At 37.0% G+C, this 26850-nt stretch overlaps 1 protein-coding gene across 3 annotated transcripts in view; it reads right to left on the minus strand.

Moving 5' to 3' along the window:
• The window catches only part of MAP3K20 (mitogen-activated protein kinase kinase kinase 20), a 161803-nt gene that overhangs the window by 74756 nt on the left and 60197 nt on the right, over positions 1-26850 (minus strand). For all 3 annotated transcript variants that reach the window (XM_045856846.1, XM_045857604.1, XM_045858324.1), the window contains exons 3-7: positions 19115-19202; positions 10346-10447; positions 6187-6252; positions 2884-2912; positions 2628-2765 (exon numbers count right to left, since the gene is read on the minus strand). In XM_045856846.1, coding sequence (XP_045712802.1) covers positions 2628-2765; positions 2884-2912; positions 6187-6252; positions 10346-10447; positions 19115-19202 — 423 coding nt within the window. The remainder of the gene's footprint in view (positions 1-2627; positions 2766-2883; positions 2913-6186; positions 6253-10345; positions 10448-19114; positions 19203-26850) is intronic.

The raw sequence follows: 26850 nt of genomic DNA on the forward strand, positions 1-26850 counted from the left end.
TCCATCCAGCAAAGCTATCATTTAGAATGGAAGGGCAGATAAAGTGCTTCCCAGATAAGGTCAAGTTAAAGGAGTTCATCATCACCAAGCCCTTATTATATGAAATGTTAAAGGGACTTATCTAAGAAATAGAAGAAGATCAAAAACTATGAAGAGAAAAATGACAACAAACTCACAACTATCAACAACTGAACCTAAAAAACAAAAACAAAAACTAAGCAAACAACTAGAACATGAACAGAATCACAGAAATGGAGATCACATGGAGTATTATCAGTGGGGAGGGGGAGGGGGAGGATGGGGGAAAGGTACAGATAATAAGAAGCATAACTGGTAGGCATAAAATAGACAGGGGGAGGTTAAGAATAGTATAGGAAACAGAGAGCCAAAGAACTTATGTGTACGGCCCATGGACATGAACTAAGGTGGGGGAATGCTGGACGGTGGAGGGGGCTACCAGGCAGAGTGCAGATAAAGGGGAGAAAAGACTGAGAAACTATAATAGCATAATCAATAAAATATACTTGAAAAAATGAAGGAACTATAGATGAGTGGGTAAAACAACTATGGTATATTTACACAATGGAATACTACTTGGCTATACAAAAAGAAAAAATTTACCCTTTGCAACAGCATGGATGGACCCAGAGAACACTATGCTAAGTGAAATAAGCCACTCAGAGAAAGACACATACCATATGATCTCACTCACATGTGGAATCTAATGAATAAACTGAACTAACAATCAAAATAGAGACAGACTCATAGACAGGGCACAGGCTGACAGTTAAGGGGGGTTTGGGGGTGTTGACAGATCAAGCAAAAAATAAAAAAAGAGGAAAAACTCATGGACACGAACAACAGTGCGGTAACTGCAGGGGCGAGGAAGGGGGTGGGTGGAGGGAGAAAGGAGTATAGGAAGGGACAAATGGTCATGCAAAAAATACACTCAAAAATAGAAATTAAAAAAAGATAAAATAAAAATTATGGCAACATGCACAAAAAATGAAGGAATATAACTTGATAAAAGAAAATAATCTCACAAAAAGTCTTAAACTGCAACAAATTCCCCCATTTTCAGACTCCGCAGCAAGTGATTTGAGGATGGTCAGAATGAAGTAACTTTTGGCTTAGGGACCAGTTTCAGAATCTAGTCTCTTCAGGAACTTACGGGTTTTTCCCACTTCCTTCAATGAGAATTTATTTGATCACTGTTTATAATGGGTTATAGCCTTCATCCTTAGAAACACACAGAACCAAGGGAAAGCAAGTATTTGGTCTGATGCTACTATTGTCTTCCAACCTTTATAATTCTAGCCTTTGTCCAAAACATGTATTTCATTCTTGAAATGCTTTTTTTCAACTGCCAACAAATTTCATCACTATATTAAATTAATTTGGTATTTATCAGATGTATTGTGATTTAGAAAAAGCTAGCCAACTGAAACAAGACTAAAACATAACTAGTGAAGCTGGCAGTTAAGTGCCCAGAAACCGTGAACTCTCAAGTGAAAGAAATGAGTTTGACAATGCTGGTCTCCTCCTGCGCCTTCAGCTGTCACCTTCATTTGAAAACAGAAGTTCAGGAGGAAGAAGCATGTTGATTTGGGCCAAAATTTGTCTGCATCTTTTCCCATTATTATAAAAACATCATTTTAAGAAGTAATAATATAAATGGAGAAAGCAATATAATTGAGAGATGAGATGTGAAGACAGGAAGTTCCAAACACTATTGTGGACTTTTTAAAGGATATACAACATTTTTAGGGATAACAAACTTATCCTCAAAAAAGGGCAACATACGAATTCTTCCACCACCAAAGAACTACCCTGCCCATCTTCCCCTCGCACCCCGCTACTTCTACCATTCCCCCCACTTCTTTCTCTCTGCTAATTCAGATATAATTTATTCCCCAATCTGAACCTCCTCCCACCTCTAGAAGCTTCTGCTCCTTAGCTGATTCATTCCTGTGGTTTCTACTCCTTGGGCATTCCCCCTACTCCTACATTACTCTATTCTGGTAACTGTGTGGCTCTGCTGTTATTCTCGATACCCTCAATTCACGTTTCAGGCAGTCAGTACTACTTTCTAAGACTTGCAGCGGATACAAACAAGGCCATGCGCTAAATGCTAAGTACATTTTCTTCTGTACTTTCCAGAAACTCACTGATCAGTTTAATGGTTGGCACTCAAAAACTTCCTGTTAATCAACAGGCTCTTTTGGCAGATCTATTAGTGGTTTTTAAATAGCTCATTACGATGAAGTCCCGTTCCAAATAACCCACACTACCACTGACACAGAGAGATGTTCTGTAGTCACACATCCACCCAGGAAAGCACTCTCCACAGGGCTGCATCAGGTCCAACACCAGTTTAGGTTCCATCTAAGTTGCCTCCTAGAAATGGCATTGGTTTCTTTCCAACACAGGACATAATAGCTTGGATGCATAAGAGTGATCCAAGGAAACGTAATTGCCAAGTGTTCTCTCTGCTGCCATGGCTCCAGGCATTTCACCAGAAACAACATCATTGTCTTAAAACTGTGTTCAGCTGTTGCATCCTGCTTCTGTAGGCTGTTTGCTTTTTGCATTTCTTTTAGCAAGCAAAAAATGAGAAATGGACTCACCACACCATAGGAATATGTGTCACAAGTTTCAGATACAGGGAGACTTTGGATAACTTCTGGAGCCATCCACGGGAAAGTTCCAACCAAGGACATGTGTGTTGTGTGGTTATGGAACCGAGAGGCACCAAAATCACAGATCTGAGAAAACAGAAATAAGTAGCAACTTTATAATTAATGACTAATAAAGGACACAGTCATAAAAAGCTACATCTGAAGTTAACAATTTTTAAAAAAAAATTAAAAGAAGCAGACCTACCTTCAATACCCCATCAGCAGCTATAACAACTAAAAAAAAGATAAAAGATAAATTATGACAATCATCTCCTTAGAGTTATACTGAAAAAAATGATGAAGTTCTATTTCTGTCTTCTATATGACATCATGACAAGTAAAATCAAAGTAGTTACTACACTGAAGATTTTGAGAAAAGGAACTGACATTAAAACAAAAACAACTAATTTCATGAGGTGCTTAAAAAGGCTTCCAAGAGATTTATTTAAATCAAATGTAGCTGCCCAGCAAAAAGACATAGATTAGTAGTAGTTAGGAGAACCAAGTTTTAGCTTGGATTCTACCACTAGACTGCCAACATGATCCTGTGGACATAGTTAGCATTATTATTTCATGGCATATGTGTTTCTTCCTCACTATTGAAGAGTAATTTTCTTGAAGGCAGTGACAATATTTATTCATTCACTTATTCATACATTCATTCACTTAACAAATATTTACTGAGCAAGGCCATGTCCTACGCTCTGTAAGAAAAAGGTGAGCAACGCTGGCATCATCTCGTCTCTGTGCTCTCGGAGTTTACAGTCTAATGGGCGAGACAATCAAACATACGTCTATAATAAAGTGGAATAAATCCCATGGTGAGAGACATGGAGATTGCCGTGGAACTAACAAGCAGGGAGATCTAAGCCTAAGGAGGTCAGAGGAAGTTCCCTGGAAGACATGATGCTTAAGCTAAGACCTGAAATCCAAACTGAGATTAACCAGAAATTGGAGAGCTGGGGGAGAAAAAGTAGTTTCCTCGGCAGAAGGAAGAGCCTTACAAAAGGTCAGCAGAGAAATTGGCACGCAATTTTGGAAGACACGAGCCAGCTCCAGAAGAGCTTTTGGGAGAAATGGAAAGTCAGTGAATGATTTTTAGCGAAGAAATGAATGGTCAAAAGAGCAGCGGGGAGAGGACATTGGAGAAGAACTGAACTAGAGGCAAAGAGATCGCTGCATGTGTCAGCTGTAGTCCAAGAGAGGAGATGAGGATGCCTGTGGTGAGGCTGTGGCAAAGGACAGGAGAGAAGTGGACCAAAGTCAAGAAACATGTGGGAGGCAGAATCAGCTGGGCCAGAAAAATTGGACATGGAGGGAGAAGGACTCAAGGATGAAATCAAATAAGGAGGTGTTACAGCATAATAGAGCTGGAGCTCTGGGGTTGAGCTGTAATTTCTTTTCGTCTAATCCCTGGCTTACACAACTGGTATTGCCACTCCCTGAGAAAGGGAATGCAAGAATTTTTTTTTAGGAAGCAGAGAGAAGATGAAAAGATCAACGTGGCCTCAACACTTTTTAGGGTCATACAAAACGTCTGTGTGGCCTTGTCCAATAAGCAGACAGCTATGTCGCTCTGAGGCTGGGGTCTGGTGGGAGTGTTACTATATATATGGGGCTTTCACGGGAGAGAGAGAATAAAAACATAAAGGGAGCGAGTTGTCAAGGGCCCTGACAACTAACAGTTTTCAGAGTTTTTTCTGTAAGCCACAGAGTGCCTTGAACATGGCAGATGATCAATACTTACTAGCTGTTACCAATAACCTTGATAAATGGAGGGAAAATAATCTTTGCATGATCTAATATATAGAAACAGGCTAAGGGTAAATGTGATACTATCTATAGGTTATAAACTATTTCAAATAAGAAATATAAATATCGTTAATACTATATTCAGTTATTTAAAAAACCCTCTACCTTTTTCTCATTATAAAAGTGCTCATTTTTAAATATCTAAGATTATGAAGATATATAACACAGGAAATAAGAGTCTTGTTATTCCTTTTCCCAGAAAAAAAACCTGTTAAAATAGGTCTATATTGTTTCAATGTGTTTGTGTTTTCCCATCAAATAACTACACAAATTGTAGTTTAAAAAAAATGGGGACAGTATCCATTGTTATTTAGTTTTCACAGTGACAGCATGAGAAAAAACCCGTAATTTAATCATTCTCCTCTCACGAAATATTTGGGATATAGAAATAAAGCAGATTAAAAGAAGAGAAGTCAAATAACTTGTTTAGATAGAAATTCTGAGCACAAACTGAAAATTTACAAAGCCATCAAACTCTAATATTTCCTACAAGGTTCTAGATGATTTAATGACTTCCTGTTAGCCAACTATACATCAAAAGTGTTTAGCTCCCAAAAGCTTATGTCTAAGAAGAGCCAAAGGATAAGTGATGACCTAGAAAAAGACAGAACGATGAGCCGGAGCCAACCGGCAGGGCCAGGCTGGTGGTACAACCTGACTACCGAGGAGTGGCAGCTGCCAACAACGTCCCTGTCTCCACCCCACAGACCCCTCGGCACTGAGTACGAGCAAGGACAGCTGGTCAATTCCCCACTCCTCTTCCTCCACTTACTGTGCCTGCCCATTCTAAGGACAGCACTATTAGTATATGCCCATTTTAACGGTAGTGATTTAAAGATTTCCTAAAAATAAATAGCTCTCTTCCTCCTGACTTAGAAGAATCACTTAGAAAGCATGTAAATAATTAAATGAGAGCATGTAATTGAACTGATAGCAAGATTCTCTTTTTAAGCAGCGGACTCCGATGTTTACTTCAGCTAGTGCTGGCTGGCAAAATAATCCCACTGCCTTTTTCCATTAACTTTCAAGTGACGTGATGGAAGGAGCATTCTGTTACCACTCCTGCTTGAAGGTAACGTCTAATCCTGCAGGTCATTTTAAAATGCCCTCTCTAAACTATACAGTATCATAAATAAAGTTTAGAAAGTACTGAAGGAGAGAAGAAAGAAAAAAAGGCTTTAATTGCCAGACTCCTAAATCTGCTGATCAGTTTTGGGCACCACTCCAGGTAATGTGACTGACATAAAAAATTTACACCAAATTAATTCAGAAGTAACAAGAACAAAACTGAAAACTGCTAGAACAGAGAACCATCTAAAAATAGGAGACCAGAAATACATGTCTGTGTGCTTTGATCTGGCAAGACCTCTTGTAGAAAATGATTCTAAAAATATAATTAAGGAGGTGTTGAAAAATTTTGCTGAAAAGTATTAAGCTCAACATTTTTAATCATAGAAAAATGTAAACAACCCAAATATCCACACTCTGGTCTATTCATACAGTGTAATACTAAGTAGCCTCTTGAAATAACATGGAGAAGTTTGATATTTATTAACAGTGGAAAGATTTTCATGGCTCCAGTGGTTAGTCAAAAAAGTAGGTCACAAAAGACATGGAAAGCATGATGCTGATTTCTATAAACAGGTTCAGGTGTTTTGTAATAAAACAGGGGAATAAAAATATTTGACTACATTACCATTTCTTGATTTGAGATCTCTGTGGATCACCTTGACCGGAGCTTCCATGTGTAAATAGTGCATTCCTTTTTATACAAGAGGGAAGAAAAGCGTATTAATGTTGCTTTTCAACATTATATCAATATTACCTTCCTATTTTAAGCATCAGTAATATCATTCATAATTTGCAAAGGGTTCAATAAAATAGAGACAAGATGTGTCTACATTAGGACAGATAAAATAGAGAGAAGATATGTCTACATAAGGAAAGTATATATGCTAAGGAAAATTTATGTACTTTAATCTCTTAGAAGCTGGAATTTGATTGTGGGTAAAGCTAGCTTCTTACAATACCTAATATGGACACCTTAATTTTTTGGAGTCTGCACGAAAATAGCACAGTTACAACTGGAAGAACTGCTCCAATGACTAAGGTATTCCACGAGCAACTGAGTTCTAAGTCGATAAGTTCTGACCGAGGTGTTCAGTTTTCATGTGGATGTCTGCAGTCACCCAGTTAGTTGCAGCTTTGCTTCTTTTCTCAGGGCGCATTCCAGTGGGACCCTGGGAGTGGAGGTGGGGTCGGGGGCAGAGAACTGGCTGGATTTATTAGCTGTGGTTGCTAAAGGATTTTATGGTCCTTGGATAGAAAAAATATATAGTAGCTACAAAATATTTTATTCTTTTTATCACAGTAAGTCTTTGAGATAATCTTTATTTACAGGCACTCTGAAATTTTCTCCAACATGTTTAGAATCTAAATCAAGTTACTTCAGTAAATTAGATTAGTAAATCAAGTTACTTTAGTAAATGCATATAAACTAGGTAGAGTTTTATTATTTTGAATAAAAAATTATGCTTTGAAAGACACACATTTCACACTTACCCTTTCAGGAATGTTTGACTTTTTTTTTGGACTTATATATTGTCTACTTTCTTAGAATAAAGAAAAAGAAATTTCCTGCTGTAAATTTCCTCTCTCTTCACTTCTCACGCTGTCTTTTCTAAATAATAAAAGAAACAGCCCCCACTCCTTCCAAATCAGACAGGCTCCTTTTTAAAATAAATTATCCATTAAAACACAATTTAACAACTAGGCTTTGGTTCTTCTTAAAGTACACAGAAAATTTCAATTTTATGAAAATTAATTGTAAAATAATCTATTATTTTCCACTATTCTGATAATTACATTTTGAAGAATCACGAAAGAACAAAGAATATAAGAAAATATAAAGTCCTGCCATATAAGGATATTCCTGAAAGGAGTCAGCTTAACAAAAGTTTAATACCTTAAATGATTTTAAACAAGATGTAATCGGGATAAAGGAAATCTTCTAAAATGAAGTTCTGCTATGAACTTCATACTATGAAGTTCATACTATGAACTGTGAAAATTCAACTACAACTTGGGTAACTTTTAATAATTTTTATGACTGAATTTCATAGTTATTTCTAGCTCTTATTGTAAGAATCAAATTCCTGAATTATGTTGTTTTTTTTCCAGGTAGAACTGGTTTAATTACTATTAGAGGAAGAGCTAGATAATTTCTATACTGGTGACAAGTAAGGATTTCAGAAAAATACTCAAGTACAAAAGCTTTTAAATATGGGCACTTTTTTCCTCATGGTAGATATTATGAGAAATAGCATAAATTATTTGTGTATAATGCACTGCATACACTTACAGAATACTCAGTGTTCATAAACACAGTAGTAATCACAATCACATAAAATTCTATTTAATTTGTTTTTATAGAGCCATCTCTAATTCTGCCTGATTTTATTGCAAACAATTAAGAAGGCTGAAAAGTACCTTCATCAGTTTTTAAGAATTCGGGGCTTTGACTGGTGTCATTTGGGAGAGATCTGGCGTCCAGGACGAGCATTTGAGGCAGGATGCAGGTTCATCTGCTCCAACTGTTCCCCTTCCCTGCTGCTGACTGACTTGCAAAATTTCAGACATACTTGCTGGACTGCCTTCCCCCACTCCTCTCTCCACCCAGAAAGAGGAGAATCTTTTTGGTTTTGTGGAGTTATTTTCTCTGCAGTGATGTTAAGCAGTGTCTAGGTCAAAATGTATGAACCAATTCTTACTTGAAATGAGTTATTCATTGTTTGATTTCTCAATATCTTGTTGCTACAGTGGCTTCAGTCCTGGTCACACTGAAGGGTACACAGCTGAATTCATAAGAGAATCAATGAAAATCAAGCCTTCCTATTTAATCTGCAAGTTCTACATACAGCTTTATCTGGGAGGGTTGAAGTTATTTCAACAGCATTGATTTCTTCTTCCTTTTATAGGTCATTTTAAATATGAAGTATTACTTGTAACTATAAACAAACAAGTCTCTTTTCTGCCCCACTCTACTTACCCTTGGCTAAACACATCAGAAGTTGACTGTCAGGTCAATTCACCAGTCACAAATACATGGTCTTATTACTTTGAAGTCCTGGACACTGTCCCACAGTCTACCCCCATTTTCTCCATTTCTATTCTTTGTCTCTGGTTCCAGTTTGCTACTTAGTCCTGTTTCTTCTCTTCATTGTCCTCCTGATACAGAGTGCCAGCAGTCTTCAGAAACCCCAGGGATGACTGAGCTCATCTGGAGCCAAGGGACTCACCCTCAGACAGGGACAATGCAGGGGAAGAGGCCGGGAGGGACGGGGTTCACGGGCTGGGGGCCCGGCAAGCTTAAGTAGAGTGTGCACAGCAGGAACCAGAGTGACTGATGTCAGCTGACTTATTTGCTGCCTGTTCATCCTAAGTGTCGGTAAGTAATAACATAGGTGTTATCGGCAGATCACCCTAAATGCAGATGTCTGTAAGGTGAGGTGCTTTCAGCCGAGGGCTGCTTGTGTACGTATTTACATGACATCAGCGTATTTCCACAACACTGCAGGCAGTTCTCAACAAAAGCACATCACTTGGCTTACGAACAGGTGGTCCCCGTGTACTACTGACACGCAGAGAAGTGGCTCTGATGTTGCATGAAAATATCTTGAAGAATGTGAAGTTTTAGGGCTGATTTGAGATGCCTGAACACAGAATTAAGTTAATTAACACAGCCAAAGCCTTAAGTGCACCATCCTAAACATAGAGCTTATTATTCTTATACGATAATGAAGTATCATCATTCAGCAGCAGCATTTAGCATGAATCTTTACAAAAAAAATTCACTTCCTTTAGTTGAAGAATTTGGCAGGTGTTGAAAGTTAAAACAGGCAAGATAATTCCCCAAAGAAAAGGCTATTACTTTTGGAATTCACTGTGTGACTTACCAGTGAAAGCAAAGTAGGAGTTGCCGTCCTTAATGAATTTTAAATATCCTTCTACTTGTTTTTTAAAGAGGTTCTCATAGAGTCTGGACTAGCAAAACGTAAAGCAGTTCGTTGCCCGAGTTATATTTGGACGCACTTGCTTTCTAGGGGTCGCTAGAGTACGAAAGTAACTATCAGTGTTCATTGTTGAGATTATGTTGTTTCCAAAGCAACTTTGACAGTTATAAATACAATTCAGAAATGTTCAGTTACGAAAATGGAAAAAAAAGATAAAAATAAATGGAATTTAAATTGCTTTAGAAAGCATTAGTTTATGCAGGAATTTGTGAGGGAAATAGAACTGGGCACCTTGTTTAGGGATTTTGTGTATTAAAATGTTTTATTTCCAAGGGTTATTTCCAAGTTTACATTCAATATAATATAAAATCTGAACTACTTGTACATGGTAGGACAAATAAATCTTTTTCAAGTGGTTACTATATTTACCATATTATTATGTATATAAAATGAAGAGAACTAATCCTACAAAAATCATGTTTTCTGGATACTGAATCTAAGTAGAAACTTGCAGAACAAAAACAGAATTATGATTTTTCTGCTTAATGTGTCGAGTAAGCTGGTCAAATTACATTGGCACAAAGTGTAAAAACGGCTGTCCTGGTTTTGTTGGAACTTGGTTTTAGGGTAAGAAATGGGTAAAAAGGAAAGAGAACAGGAACACATGAGTGGAAAGGCAATGACCTAAAATAGTATGTGTACAGTAAGTTGCAGAATTCTTGCTACGTTTGGCCTGAAGAAAGAAGAACATCTAAAAGACACAGAATAACCAATCTTGTGACTTAAGTCACCATGTCCCAGTGGGGAAATGCTCCCCACCAACTGTGCACGCATTATTATTACCTTTGGCTACATCAGTGGCCCAGGTCATAATGTGATCCATGTCCATCTCTTCACTTCTGTTACTGTTAATGTAATCATACAGTGATCCCAGGGAGGCATATTCTAGTTTTAATGGAAAGATAAACATACAATTAAAACTAAGGTGTGTTTCATAAATAAGACTTCATATTTTCATTGGGAAGATAACAGAAGACATCAAAAAAAGTGTTCCATGATGTGGTTTCTAAAAGTTAGTGTTGTCCTGGAAAGAAAACTGTCGAAAACAAGCACTAATCAAGTGAATAGTAAAACCATAGCCAAGAATAAAATCAAGAGTCATTTACATGGAACTCGGAAACACAGAGGTGTGCTGAAAGAATGTATCTGAAACAAAGGCAGGCGGCATGTAAATAGGTATCTCTTTTGATATTATTATTCTTAAGAGCTAGATAAGATTAAACACAGTCTGGAAAGTTCACGTGACAATGTAAACAAATCAACCTTGTTGTATCAGAATTTGGAATAGCCCTTAAAGCTTAGCACAAATGGCCAAGAAAATGAGGAAGTACCCTAAAAAATGGCTTTGAGGTATAAATTACATACAAGATTCATTCACAATTAGTGTACAATGTGGTGATTTTTGGTATATTTATTGAGTGAGCGGTCACAACCACTGCCCAATTTTAGGACCGTTCCATCATCCTGAAGAGCTCCCTGTGCCCTTACAGTTAATCACCACCCCGCCATCTGCTTTCTCTCTGCAACTCTGCTTTCTCCGTGCCTTTTCTAGAAAGGTCAAATAAATGGAATCATACAGTATGTGGCCTTTACGTCTGACTTCCTTCTCTTCATGTAATATTTATAAGGTTCATTTATAGAAGTATCAGCATTTCATTCTTTTTTTACTGGTGACTAATATTCCCTTGTATGGATTTACCACATTTGGTTTATTCATTACCACTTGATTGACATTTGGATTGTTCAGAGTTTCTGGCTATTATGAATAATGTTGCTATGAACATTTGTGTAAATGTCTTTGTGTGGAAATATGTTTTCATTTCTCTTAAGTAGATTCCTAGGGGTGGGATTCTGGGCCCTAAGAAAGTTTAACTTTTTAAGAAACTGTCAAGGGCTTTCTAAAGAAGCTGTACCACTTTATATTCCCGCCAGCAATTCATGGGGCATTCAGTTTCTCCACATTCTCAACACTTGGTATAGTCTGTGTTTTTGATTACAGCCATTACAGCCATTATAGTGGATCTAATTCTCGTGCTATTTCATATTTTGAATTTGTATTTTCTTACTGACTAATTCAGTTGAGCATCTTTTAATGTGTCTATTAGCTGCTTGTATATATCCACAGACAAAATGTCTATTTAAATTGCTTGCCTATTTTTAAACTGGATTGTTTAATTAACATTCAGTCCTAAGAGTTCTTTAATTATTCTGGATGCAAGTCATTTATCAGATTTATGAATTGAAAATATTTTCATTCTCTGTTATTTGTCTTTTCATTATTTTATAACTATCAAGGAGCAGAAATTCTTAATTTTGATGAAGTCAAATTTATCAACTTTTCTTTTCTGGATTGTGATTTTGATGTCATACCCAAATAGTTTTTGTCTAACCCAAAGGTATGAATATTTTCTTTTTTTCTTCTAAGAGGTTTATTTCTAGTTTTAGTTTTAGTGTTTCCTCTTACACTTGTCTACCACCCATTTTGAGTGCATTTTTGTGTGTAGTTTGAGGTGAGGGTCTAAGATAATTTTCATATGTGGATTTCTAATTCTCCCAACACAGTGTGTTGAAATGACTGTCCCTTACCCATTAAATTGTCTTGGCACTTTTATTGAAAACCAACAGATGATCAATGTAAGGATTTTTTTCTCCTAAGATCTTAATTTTGTTCCATTGAACAAAATAGGTAGGCATTGGTCTATATACCTATCTCTGTTCCAATAATGTACTATGTGGTCACTGAAGATTTATAATAAGTTTTAAAATGAGGCAGACAAGTACTCAAACTTAGCTCTTGCTTAAAACTGATTTGGTTATTGTAGGTCTTTTGCATTTCCATGTGAATTTTAGGACCAACTTGTCCATTTCTGACAAAAATTCTGCTAGGATTTTTATAGGAATTATTTAGAATTTATAAATCAATTTGGGGAGATTTGCCATCTTGACAATATCAAGTCTTTCAAATCATGAACACACCCTGTCTCTCCACTTATTGAGATATTTATTTTTCTCTTAGCGATGTGTTGTACTTTTCATGTACAAATCTTACACTTCTTTTGTTAAATTCATGCCCAACTATATTTTATTCTTTTTGATACTACTATGAATACAACAGTTTTTAATTTAATTTTTAGATTGTTCATTCCCAATAAACAGAAATACAATAGATTTTTTCACATTTATCTTGCTAAATATGTTTAAAAGTTTTAGTAGGTTTTTTTTCTTGTGGATTCCTTGGGATTTTCCACATAGAGAATCATGTCATATAAGATAGTTTTACTTTTTCCTTACCAATCTGGATGCTTTTTATTTTCTTCTTGCCTGGCTGTAATGTTGAACAGATGTGGCAAGAGCAGAACCTCACTGCCTTGTTCCTAATCTTAGGGGGGGACACATTCAAATTTTCACCATTGTGTTATTAGTTGTGTGTTTTTGTAGATGCTATTAATCAAGTTGAGGAAATTCCCTTCTATTCCTAGTCTATTCAGATTTCTTATTATAAATTGGTGTTATAGAATACCAAAAGGTCTTTTTTTTCCTTTTATTCTAATACATATTATGCTACCTTTCATTAATTGATTTCAGATGTTAAACCAACCTTGTATTTCTGGGATAAATTCCATTTAGTCATGGTGTATAATTCTCTTCATTGGTGGCTGGATTAGTTTGCTGATGATAATAACATTGTAGTTGAGGATTAGGCATCTATGTTCATAAAGGAATTACTCTATAGTTTTCTAATTATCTTTTTGTCTGGAGTTCATATCAGGCTGACACTGGCCTTTTAGAATGATTTAGTGAGTGTTCCTCCCTCTCCTATTTTCTAAAAGAGTATGGGTGGGAGAGATTGGTGTTACCACTTCTTTCTTCTGTAAATAGTTGACAGAATTCACCAGTGAAGTTATCTGGGGCTGGGCTCTTATTATGGAAACAACTGAAAATCATTAATTCAAATTTCTTTCTTTGTTATAGGTCTATTTAGACTTTGTTTCTTCTTGAATCAGTTTTGATAATTTGTATTATTTTAAAAATTTGCTCACTGCATCTAAGTTGTCTGATTTGTTGGCATAGAGTTGGTTGTAACATCCCCTCACAATCCTTTTAAATTTCTGTGGGGCCCACAGTGCTGTCCTCTCTTTCATTCCTGATTTCGGTAATTTGTGTCTTCTCTCTTTTCTCTTGGTCAGTGTAGCTAAAGGTTTGTCAGTTTTACTGATCTTTTCAAAGATCAATTTTTAATTTCACCGATTTTCTCTGTTATTTTTCTCTTTTCTGTTTTATTGTATCCTGCTCTAATCTTTATTTCCTTTCATTGGTTTTCTTTGGGTCTATTTTGTATTTTTATAGTTTCTTAAGGTGATCAATTTCAGACCTTTCTTTTTTAAATAGCTGTGTCAAGATATACATTTCCCTCTATTTGCACTGTATAATTTTTTAATATGTTGCATTTTCATTTTCTCTGTCCAAATATCTTTAAATCCATTATGATTTCTTCTTTGACTCACTAGGTATTTAGAAGTGTTTTACTGAATTTCCAAATATTTGGGGATTTTCCAGATTTCTTTCTGGTATTGATTTCTAACTTAATTCCACTGTGGTTGGAGAATATATTGTATTGTTTCAATCCTTTTCAATGTAGTAAGACTTATTTTGTGGCCTAACTTATGATATATTCTGGAGATTGTTCCATGTGCACCTGAAAAGATGTGTATTCTTGGCTGGTTGGTGTGTTCTATATATGTGAATTAGCCACAACTGGTTGAGTGTCAAGTTTTCCTTACCCTTGTAATTTTTTTTTGGTTTAGTACTAACAATTATTGAAGTGGGGCACTGAAGCCAGTTGAATTACTTATTTCTCCTTTAAATTCTGTCAGTTTTTGCTTCATGTGCTTTGAGGATTTCTGTTAGGTATACACATTTATAACTGCTATATCTTCCTGATATAGTGATCTTTTTATCAGGATATGACTCTTCTCTCTAGACAAGAGTCTATATTTTCTCCTGCCCTCAGTCCTCTATTTCTTCTTCTGTGTTAACACTCTTAAATTTGTCGTTTTCGTTCTTTGGCTGATTTTTTACTATTCTTCTTGAGTAGAATTTCTTAGTAGTAGCTCAAGGAATTATAAAATCCATCTTAATTTAGCACAATCTACTGTAGGTTACTACTCTTAATTACAGTAAAATATAGAAAATATATTTTTTAAAATCCTCACCCAAGGATATGTTTTATTGGGGTTTTTTTTTTGGGGGGGGGGGAGATACTCCCTGGGAGGCAGGGAGAGAGAGATATCAGTTGCCTCCAGTACGTACTCTGACCTGGATGGAACCTGCAACCTAGGTATGCTCCCTGACTGGTAATCAAACCCACAACATTTTGGTGTGTGGGATAACGCTCCAACCAACTTATCCACCTGGCCATGGTGACATATTTCTTTTTTTAAGTCTATTTTTTCTGAAATTAATATAGTAATTCCACTTCTCTCATGGTTATTGTTTGCATGGCATTTGTTTTTCCATCCTCTTACTTTTTAATTATTGATGTCTTTGACCCTAAGATGTGTCTCTTATAGGCAGTATAAGGTTGTTCTTGATTTTTAAAATCCAGTCTGACCATCTCTCTCCACTGGGGTGTTTGGACTCTTCACATTCGATGTAACTGACGATATGTTGGGCTACATTTGCCATCTGCTTCTACGTGTCTCCCACCCTCAGCGTCTATTCCTTCTTCGGTGTTAATATTCTTAGTTTGTTGTTTTCATTCTTTGGCTGACTTTTCACTATTCTTCTTGAGTAGAATTTCTTAGTAGTAGCTCAAGGAATTATAAAATCCATCTTAATTTAGCACAGTCTACTGTAGGTTAATATTCTTAATTACAGTAAAATACAGAAACCTTTCTCCAAATGAGTTCCATTCCCTCCTTCGCTCCTTAGCCTATTACTATAATATGTATCTATGTATGTTTCAAAGTCAACAGTGTTCTAATTATTGCCTTATACAATCTCATGTTCTTAATTATGTTAAGAAAATGAGAGCAAATATAATATGGAGCCATTTATATAACCCGTATATTTGTCATTTCCAGTACCCTTTATTTCTTCCCATAGATTTGAATGACTATCTGTTGGCATTTTTTTTCAGCCTGAAGGACTTCTTTTAGTATTTCTTGCAAGGCAGGACTGCTGGCAACAGTTCTTTCATCTTTTATCCAAGAATGTCTTTATTTTGAACTCATTTTTTAAAAGATAATTTTCCTGGATACGGTTTTTTCTTTCAGTACTTTAAATGTCTACAATACCTCCATTGTTGTAGACAAGAGCCAGTCATTAATCATATTGTCGTCCTCTTGTACATGAGAAGTTGTTTTTTTCTTGCTCCTTTCAAGAATTTTCACTTTGGCTTTATCAAGAGTTTGACCATGATGTGTCTGGGTATATGTTCTTTTGCCTTTATCCAACTTGGAATCTGTTAAGCTTCTCAAGTATGTAGATTAATGTATTTTATAAAATTCAGGAAGTATTCCTGGCCATTATTCCTTCAAATAGGTTTCTATTTTTTCATTTTAGATTTTTATACCCTTCTCCTCTTCTTTGCTATTACACACAATTGATATACTTGATGTTGTTCCATAGGTCTCAGGTTCTGTTCATTTTTCTTCAAATTTTTTTCAGATTAAATAATTTCTATTGATCTGGTATTAAGTTCACTAATTTGTTTTTCTTCTTCTATCTCAGATATGCTTTAAGTCAACTTTAGAGAATTTTAAGTTTCAATTACTTTTTCAATTCCAAAATTTTGACTAGGTCTTTTTTTAAACAAAACAACAATAATTTCTATCTATTTGATGTGACTCTTTATTAGTTGATTCATTGTTTTTATACTTTCCTTTAATTCTTTAAACAGTTTCTTTTAGTTCTCTGAACATATTTATACTTTGATATTTTTGCATGTTAAATTCAGTGTGCTCACTTAAAGAGGCAGGGTAAGTATCATCACCCCCAACCCATCTCACCTCCCAGACTTGGCTCAGTGGTTCACTACCAACTGTACACAGAGTACGGCTGGATCTTAATGCTGGAGAAGGTTGGTTGAAAAGTTCACATATTTCTTTGGCAGATACTTGTAAACAGACAACACTAACATAGTTAGGAATAAAGGCAATCTTATCAAATTAATACATTCCAAAACATCAAAACTTGGCTAAGAGGTGTCTTTAACAATCAAACTCATAGGCCAGTAAAAGAGCTATAAATACTATTTACCTTGTAAATTTACCTCGTAAATTTACTACTACCTTGTAATTCTGAAACTTGTGTGGTTTTAAAGAAATGTTTAATGTTAGGTCCTGGCTGGCGTAGCTCAGTGGATTGAGCGCGGGCTGCGAACCAAAGTGTCACAGGTTCGATTCCCAGCCAGGGTACATGCCTGGGTTGCAGGCCATAACCCACAGCAACTGCACATTGATGTTTCTCTCTCTCTCTCTATCTCCCTCCCTTCCCTCTCTAAAAATAAATAAATAAAATCTTAAAAAAAAGAGAAATGTTTAATAATAAAATTTAATGCTACTTACTAGCCTTACAGGGAAATTAAATATAGCCTTAAAAACATTAGTCACTGATAACCAAAGATTTTTGAGTAGGAATAGGTATTAGCAGAGAATATTAGAAGGGTATATGAAATAAAGGACTAGCTAGTCTATTAAAACAAACTAAATAAAATTTAAAAATACTTATCCAACTGCTTGGATTCCTTCTCCCTCTTTTGGATGAGAAGACCCAGTTTGAATAAGCTGACTAAAAAATGACTGTTTCATGTCCTCCTAGGGACTGAGTAAACTTTCAGACAAAGGATTCATACCATCACTCAAGTCTCTCTTTCTAGTCTTCATCCTCACCTCAAAAGAAACTAGAAAACTTCAATAGTCCCCTGAGTGAGTTAAAGCTGAAATCTTATCCTCAAAAGCATTAAACATACAGGGTACAATACAAAAAGCAGAGTTTCTAATCTCTTTGCAGCATCACACTTTCATCTGCTAGATAAGAATAAATTAAGTTACAAATGAGAATCAGAAGACTGGGTGCAGACATACGAGGTAAACACAACCAGTAAAAAGTAAATATAATGGACTAGGAAACAAACAGCAGTATAGGAACTGGGTCAGAGACAGGGTTTAACTTTAAACCAGAAATCTAACCTAGAAGGTTAAGCATGACATAGACCCTAACAATGTAACCCATTCTTGGGTATTCTAGTTAGTAGAAAATATATAAGCTCAAGATATAAACTGCCACATACCTCATTTCAGGTGCAGATATAAAGGTGGCTAAATGGGGATAAAATATCCACTACTTAAGAACTTAGGTAAAAATACTACTTATCAGAGTAAAAGCTTGTTAAAGTGCCTGCTACAAGAAGATGGAAATAATATAGCAATCACAATCCCTTTGAGCTTAAGAACCAGGGTAATTATAGCTTGCGTGCAAGGACAGGAACTTCGGTTCTAAAATCAACCAGGGACATTCCTACCACACTGGTTCTACCACTAACTGGGTGACCTTGGGAGAATTACTTAACTTAGAGTTTTAGGTTTTTATTTGTAAAATAGAAATTATTTTACTTATCTCATAGGTTATTGTATTAGATGAGATAATTTATAAGAAAGTATCTAATCCAATACTTTTTATTGAGGGTTTTTAGGCGAGATCGGGAGTGTTCAGGGTGATAGGGCTGTATACTATTGAGAGTTTTTACTTGTTATTTTCTAAATATAAAGACAATACAAGTTCTAACCACTATGGTAGAAGAAGACAGGGCTAATCTACTAAGGTTTTTGTTTTTTGTTTTGTTTTAATCAAAGAGCTACCATGATAAAGAACCTGATCAAAGTTATTTACTGTAAAAGTGAACACTATACTCATTATAGACCCTAAAGCTGCTGATTGGATTGTACAAACATGAGTATAAAGTATTTAAAAAACATGTCCGTGTTTTCATAGGGCAAAATTTTCTGTGTGCTCCTCTTTGGAAAGGACATTTCTACCGGTTATAAACCGCTGTTCCAAATTATGTGATAATTTAGATCAAGGTCATTACCAACCCAGATGACCAAACCTGAAAAATATTGTTCTCATGTCCGAGACCTTGAAGAAAGAATGCTCTAATGGGATTAAAATGCCTCGCAAAGAATTACAACATGAATAGCTCAAGAAATCTTAATTTGTAAAAGGTCACAGACTTACAAAAAACATCGCTCATTTCAACTAATTAAATGAAATTTTAGTTAAACGGCACCTTTAAATATTGGTATTGCAGCTGCGAGTGTATTTAAGTAGCATTTATGCAGATATAATTAGCACAATTAAACATGGGTAGAAGTGGAAACACCATTCTTAATTATATTGATATAATCAGTTTTATTAATGCTTGATAGCAACAAAAGTGACATCTGACAGTAGCACACGATTCATGACTGAACCTAATATTAAACATTTTAGCTTATTAAGGAATCTAAAGCTAGGTAATTGGGGAAAGAAAGTCAAATAATGAGTTCCTACCCGTGACGATACCATAGTTGGGAGGTTCAAGAATTACTCCATAAAACTGGATGATGTTTCTGTGACTGAGGACACTGAGTATTTCCGCCTGTATGGAAATAAAAGATAGAATTACATAAAATTTCATATTTATAAAAGTCTAATATAACAGCTTTCCTATTTAATTTTCTTTTACATATATTTGCAAAAATATATATGTGCTCAACAAGTATGTGATACTGAAAAAACTGTCTTCAGCAGCATTCTTGAAAAGCTTAAGAATTTCTATTGAAGCTTCCTGAACAGAAATGAGGTTGAAGTGGCCACAAAAGTCGTGCCTACTAGCAAGCACAACTGATGGTGGAGGAGATGGAATAAAGAGGGAGCGACCATATTTATTTACAGGAAAAGGTCTCTTCCTAATAGTCCGATGCACTTTTTTCTGCATCACATCTCTTCCTGGGAGGCTGCAGCAAGACTACATGTCTATCAGTTGGATGAGTAGTCCTGACAAAATTAAGGGAGGGGTTTTTAACTGTTGATGGAATGGATTCAGATGATATTCATTTATATTATTTATCTAATCATTCATTAAAATGTTATCTCTGGCTGTGGCCAGGTAGCTCACTTGGTTAGAACATCGTCTGCATACTCCAAGGTTGTAGGTTCGATCTCTGGTCAGGGCACATATAAGAATCAGCCAATGAATGCATAAATAAGTTGGACAACAAATTGATCTCTCTCTCTCTCTCTCTCTCTCTCTCTCTCTCTCTCTCTCTCCCCCTTCTCCCTTCCTCTCTAAAGTCAATAAAAATAAAAAATAAAAAATGATTTTCTGTTCTACTATATGCAACAGGTACTGTAACGGATATAAAGGTGGATTATTGGCTTATAGCACTGACTTGATATGGAAGCCATACTTTACATTTGGAAATGTATTAAATGCTGGAGAACTGTACTGTGGAGTGACACAGTAAAAAACAAATTGTATTTATTAAACTTAATTTTTGAAGTGAAAACACAGAGATAGTACAGTTATATCTGTTAATGTGTATAGGACATTTTGTACATCCCCTAAATCACAGTAATTAACATTTTATTATTTATAAAATATATAGCTAATCAAGAATTATAAACAATTAGATACAAAGTCATGTAAGTTAAGTATAGTAAGTGTTTAATATTTTTAAATGAAAGGCATGTTATTGACAGTAAATGAACAGGAGATCTGGAAGCCCACACCTCAGAAAGGGGATCGCGGAGAATGTCAGCAGTGAACGGAAACGGAGAAGCCCTGGTCAGTGTGCAGGGACCTGCACACTGAATTAGTGTTATTTGTTCTACTTTTGTTCACAGGTTAAGAGTTGAGATTTCATTTAAGAACACTGGGAAACTTGTTTGGAAGATGGTATAACTACATACAAAACAGAAGTTTGAGGGCTGACGTGGGTTCGACGTGGAACTGAGAGAAAAGAAAATTACCACTGATTGGATGAGACGTTTATCAAAGTGGATTGGACCATGTTTCTCTATAGGTGCTGAAGGGGGCGATCAAAATGATTCCTTGACACTCGGAGTGACTGCTGTGTGCAGAGAGAGGTTCTGTGCTCATCAAGCAACCTTCTTCTCATAGTTCAGTTTTCCAAGTAGGAAGAAAATGCATTAACTGGGCAGTATAATTATTTATCCATGTGGCAATTATATTTCTTATTAAGAAAGAGTAAATGAGCTTTGCTGTCAAAAATGGAGTGCATGTAAAGTTTGGAAATCATACCACCCCCTACCCCCCGAATTTTTAAGTGGCAGATCAACTCTTTGTGAGTGAAACATTAGACTTTTAGACCAGTATTTGTCAAAATAGGGGAATGCTGCCCTTTGGTATGTTTTTGGCATAGTCTTAGGGGTATCTAAATTCTGTGACCATTAAAAACATTTTTATCAATAAAGAGTAAATATAAGAATATTCTGAATCCTAGATGACAATTTTAAAATTCACCACGACATAGGATTTTCAGTGTTCCAGCTAGTTTTTATGTATATACTTAAGATTGCAAAGTGGTACCTTGGAGAGATGGAATTTATCTTTTCAACTATTGGTAAGCAATTCAAACAGCTCTAGAGTAGGAATATGCTAATGTCAAAATAACAATCATTATCTTGTATCCGAGTGTCCTGCTCACATTTTATTTCTTTACAGTTGTGAAAAACTACACTCTTCCAGTATAATTTGCAAAAAAAAAGGCATTTTCATGGAATAAGACTTCAGGTCCTAATTCAATAAACTAACAATCTGATTTACTATCAAGAAAACATACTATTTTAGAGTACTATTATACTAGCTTCATGGAAATAGGCTAATAATAAACAGAGGTACACTAAATACATAAGTGGCATTTGCAACTAAATTTAAGTTTAAGGGAAGTTAAGTTCTAATTCCTTTCCTTTAAAGTACTTTCACCAGTTTTATAATAAGACTTTAAGTTAATCAGCATTTTCATCCTCAGAGCAACCACTTCCCCTCAATTCAAAACTCTTTTCAACCTAATCCTAAATTTAAATGTCTTTAATTTTGTAGGGTTGCCAAAGGATCATTACATATTCTGTATTTTAAAACTTGTTTTATATTTTTAATATTCCACTGATACAGTCTATGTTATTCATGTGACAAATGTACTAAAATAAGATTGAGTTCACGTCCTTCTGTGAGAGACAGACACTGAGAACACTGCTGGTTATGACAGACTGCAAGCAGTAGTAGTTCATGGGAACCATGATCATTGGCTGGCAGGCTCCATTTATATCTTTCTTTTACCCTCACCCAACGACATATTTACTGACTCCAGAGAGAGAGGGAGAGAGAAACATAGATGTGAGAGAAATATTTATCGGTTGCCTCCAACACGAGCCCTACCCAGGAACCAAACCCACAAACTAGGCATGTGCTGACTAGGAATTGAACCTGCAACCTTTTGGTTTACGGGACAACACTCCAACCAACTAGTCACCTGGCTGGGGCTCCATTTATATAATGTATGAGGAACAGGCTTTTCCCCCTGGTTGTCAACAGCTATTAACCTCTATACAGCAGCAGGAGTGTGTGTCACAGGGCCCTCCCTTCTGCCTGTGATGTGGTACTGCCGACCCAGACAAAAGGTACAGAAGCCACAAGTATTGAATGCTCCTTCGTGCCCTGTGGCATGTGTAGTATTTAAACGCTATTCCATGGACCCTGATCTCTGAGGTCTTCACCAGTTCCAAGATTTTATGATTCCTTGAGAATATGATAGCAAAAGAAAGAAAAGTGGCTCATCCAATCAGTCAGAGGAAGCAGTCTCCTTACTGTGAAATGCATTCAAGGTCAAAGCCTCTCTCCAAAGACAGCTCTGTCTGTTAAGTATCAATATGATCCAGGGTCAGTCTATTCCCCAAAAGTTCAAGAAGATATGAAATGATCCCACATTTTTTTTAAAAAAACATAAAAGATACACTGGGAAGAAATAAAACAAAATATTAATTGTGGGTATCTCAGTGGCACTTGCTCTGGGTTGGGGGAGGTGGTGGAGGAGAAGGAGAAATGGAGGAACCAACCAGCAGAAGGCAGCAGTGGCCACCCAGATGGGGTGGGGTCAGGTGCCCAGGTTCAGCATGGAGCTGCCTAACTGAGGGGTGCCTCTGCGGGGTCTGCAGTACTGCAGAGCCTCTCCCAGGGGTAGGCAGGCAGGAAGAGACTGAGCAGGTTGATGAGCGGCAGCAGCAGGAGCCTGAGCGCGAGTACAGCTGCACCGTGCTGCTGATGGACAACAGCGAGTACACCTGCACCATCCTGTAGCATTGCTTTCTGGCACCCTGAGGTTCTGCAGTTTTACTACGGGACTTCCCGTCAAGAGGGAAGTGTAGGTAATCACGGCTCGCCTCCTCACACAGCCACAGCAAAAATTACAACTAGACTACAACACAAATTATCACCCAGAATCATCAGAAAATTGAGCTGTATGGAAGTCTGACAACCAAGGAATTAAAGAAGCCACATTCATCCAGATGGTTGGTGGGGTGGAGATGCAGAGAGATGCGTAGACACAGAGATATGTGGAGAGGTGCAGCGAGATAGAACAGGCAGTCCCACACCCATGTATGGTGGATAAAAGTCAGGAGGGATACCTCCAGAGTGAGGGATTCTAGCCCCACAGCAGACCACCCAGCCCAGGGTTCTAGCACCAGGAAAACAAGTCTCCATAACTTCTGGCTATAAAAACCAGTGGGGGTTAGGGTGGCAGAAGAAACTGTAGGATTCTCAGGAGACCCTCTTAAAGGGCCTGCAATAAACTTAGGACTTAAACGCAGATTCATTCCCTGTGAGCTTTGGCACCAGGGCTACTGCTGGAAGGGCACCAGTAGCATACGGGGAGAAACTGAAATGTCTGGTATCAGGGCAAGTGCTGGGAGACAGCTTCCTCCCAGAAAAAAAACTTCAGAGGTGAAGCAGCAGCACTGTCCCCTCTATGAGCCTCCCCCTCACCCCCGCCCCCGCCTCACACAGAGATACAGAATGGCAACATGGGTTGCCTGCCCTGGCAATTACCTAAGGCTCTGCCCCATCCAACTAACTGGTGTGCTTTTCTACAATAGGCCACACTACTACAACAGGGAGTCAAAGCAGCTCTACCTAACACACAGAAACAAACACAGGGAGGCTGCCAAACTGAGGAGACAAAGAAATATGGCCCAAATGAAAGAACAGAACAAAACTCCAGAAAAAGAACTAAACAAAATGGAGATAAGCAATCTATCAGATGCAGAGTTCAAAACACTGGTGTCAGGATGCTCCAGGAACTCACTGGGTACTTCAACAGCATAAAATAGTCCAGGCGGAAATGAAGGTTGAACTAAGTGAAATAAAGAAAAATTTATAGGAAACCAACAGTGGAGTGGATGAAGCCAAGAATCAAATAAATGATTTGGAACATAAAGAAGAAAAAAATTCAATCAGAACAGCAAGAAGAAAAAAGAATCCAAAGAAAAACAAGGATAGGATAAGGAGCCTCTAGGACATCTCCAAATGTACCAACATTTGAATCACAGGGGTGATGGAAGGAGAAGAGAAAGAGCAAGAAATTGAATTTATTTGAAAAAATATGAAATAAAGCTTCCTTAATTTGGTGAACGAAATAGACATATAAGTCCAGGAAGCACAGAGAGTCCCAAACAAGATGGACCCAAACAGAACCACACCAAGACACATCATAATTAAAATGCCAAAGGTTAAAGATAAAAAGAGAATCTTAAAAGCAGGAAGAGAAAAGCAGAGAGTTCCCTACAAAGAAATCCCCATAAGACTGTCAGCTGATTTCTCAGAAGAAACTTTGCAGTTAGAGGTGACTGGCAAGAAGTATTCCAAGTGATGAAAAGCAAGGACCTACAACCTAGATTACTCTATCTAGCAAAGATATCATTTAGAATGGAAGAGAAAATAAAGTGCTTCTTGGACAAGGTAAAGCTAAAGGAGTTCATCATCACCAAACCATATTATATGAAATGTTAAAGGGGCTTATTTAAGAAAAAGAAGATCAAAACTATGAACATTAAAAGGGCAATAAATTTACAACTACCAACAACTGAATCTAGAAAACAAACTAAGCAAACAGCAGAACGGAAACAGATTCATAGATATGGAGATCATTAGAAGGGAAAGAGAAGGGGGAGAAGGGGGGAAAAGGTGCAGTGATTAAGAAGTACAAATTCATATGTACAGAAGAGACAGGGAGATGTTAAGAACAATATAGGAAATGCAGTAGCCAAAGAACTTACATGCATGACCCATGCATGAACTAAGGGGGGACTGCTAGAGGGTATGGGGGGTACTGGACAGAGGGGGATGAAGGGGGGAAAATTGGGACAACTATAGTAACATAATAAGATATATTAAAATATGTATTTATTAAATAAAATTCTATTTTGTGACTTTGATAATAAAATAAGTAAATAAAATCTAAGTAAAAAAAAACTGTGGTTATCTCTAGGTAGCAGAAAGACCATAAATGATTTTAAATGTTTATATATTCCTAAATTCTTTATAATAAGTCTACGTAATTTTAATCAGAAAAAGTAACACATAAACTTTATATATAATATATATGACTAGAATATAGAAATGCAAGATTAAAAATATTTATTTGCACAGAAATTTTGATTTTCCCTGGGACTGAATCAGGAAGAAGCAAAACTATTCCCTTGCCTTCCCAGGACTACCCTAGGCATGCATAAACTAGTTTAGTTATTCTCTGGGCTCTGAGTTCCTGCCGGCATGGCTCCAGAACCAACCAGTGCTCGCCTGGTTTCTTGGGAAGGCCACAGGTCCTCAGGGGCCGTAAGGTGTGGGTGTTGGTAACTGACTGACTGCCTTCTCAGTGTCTGGATCAGGATTTTATTAAACGACGTTCCCTTCTTTGTTACATTGGCCCCTACTGCCTGCTGCTTTTTCGGAACCTTTTTCTGCTTTGCTCATCATACAGAATGTCTGGTATAATACCACATATGGGAGAAAGGTCAGATGCTTTACACACAGGAAGCACTCAATACTATTCTAGGACGAATGAACAAACAGTATTTAATGATAATGATATTTAGTGTGTTTAAATAATTGCTATAGAGCATCCAGGTTCGCAAATGCTGACTCTGAACAGTATGGTGAAAAGAGTAAAGTGCTGGTAGGTGGCCCTGGCTGGTGTGGCTCAGTTGGTTGGACACCACCTCACAAAGCGAAAGGTCACTGGTTCAATTCACCATCAGGGCACTTGCCTGGGTTGCAGGTTCGGTCCACGGTCAGGGCTCACATGAGAGGTGGCCAGTAGATGTTTCTCTCTCACATCAATGTTTCTCTCCTTCTCTTTCTCCCTCCCTTCCCCTCTTTATAAAAATAAGTAAATAAAATCTTTTTTAAAATGTTGGCGTGTGTGGATTTGCCTCAGCATTCATTCTGTTCTTTTACATGCATAAGGGCTACCGAGGCTATATTTTCACAAGAATGATAGTCAATTATATAACCATAGTAGAAGCTACAGTAGAAATCTGTGTTCACCAGCTCACTGCTGATTTAAACTTTCAGACCGAAGACTTTGCCTGGTGCAGGCTCTGCTGTCCATGGCAATTAAATGAGTCCCATTTCTTGACAGCCTTTTCCTGTTTGTCTGTTCTCCAAGCATGTCCCTGCCTTGCTATTGTACTTTTTCAGATTCAGAATGTAGAGGACTGCTCCATCTTAAATCTTCCATTTCCAATTCTATACCCGATGTATTTAATCATATATTTCCAAAATCACCTCTCCAGGTAAGCCAGCCTTTCATCGAGTCCGTGGTTTGTGTACTCACTGTGGCAGATGCTCTCTACCAGGCACTGAGGAATGGAGCCCTGAATCTCAGCAGTGGGGCTACATTTCATGCAGGCCCCTGCTACAGACTAAATGTGCTTCCCTAAAATGGATGTGTTGAAAACTAACCCGTGTGACTGTATTTGGAGTTGGGACCTTTGGGAGGTAGACATCAAGAGGGTGGAGCCCTCATGAATGGGATCAGTGTCCTTATTGAAGAGACCCCAGATGCCCTGTGAGGAATCAGTAGGAAGACAGCAATCTGTGCACCAGAAAGCAGGTTCCAACCACAAACCAAATCCACTAATGCCTTGATCTTGAACTTTCCAGGCTCCAGAAATGTGAAGAATATATCTTGTTTATAAGCCACCCTGTCCTCAGTATTCTGTCAGAG

Source organism: Phyllostomus hastatus, unplaced genomic scaffold (genome assembly GCF_019186645.2).
Source record: "Phyllostomus hastatus isolate PE091 unplaced genomic scaffold, TTU_PhHast_1.1 phas_contig_1, whole genome shotgun sequence".
Classification (NCBI taxonomy): domain Eukaryota; kingdom Metazoa; phylum Chordata; class Mammalia; order Chiroptera; family Phyllostomidae; genus Phyllostomus; species Phyllostomus hastatus.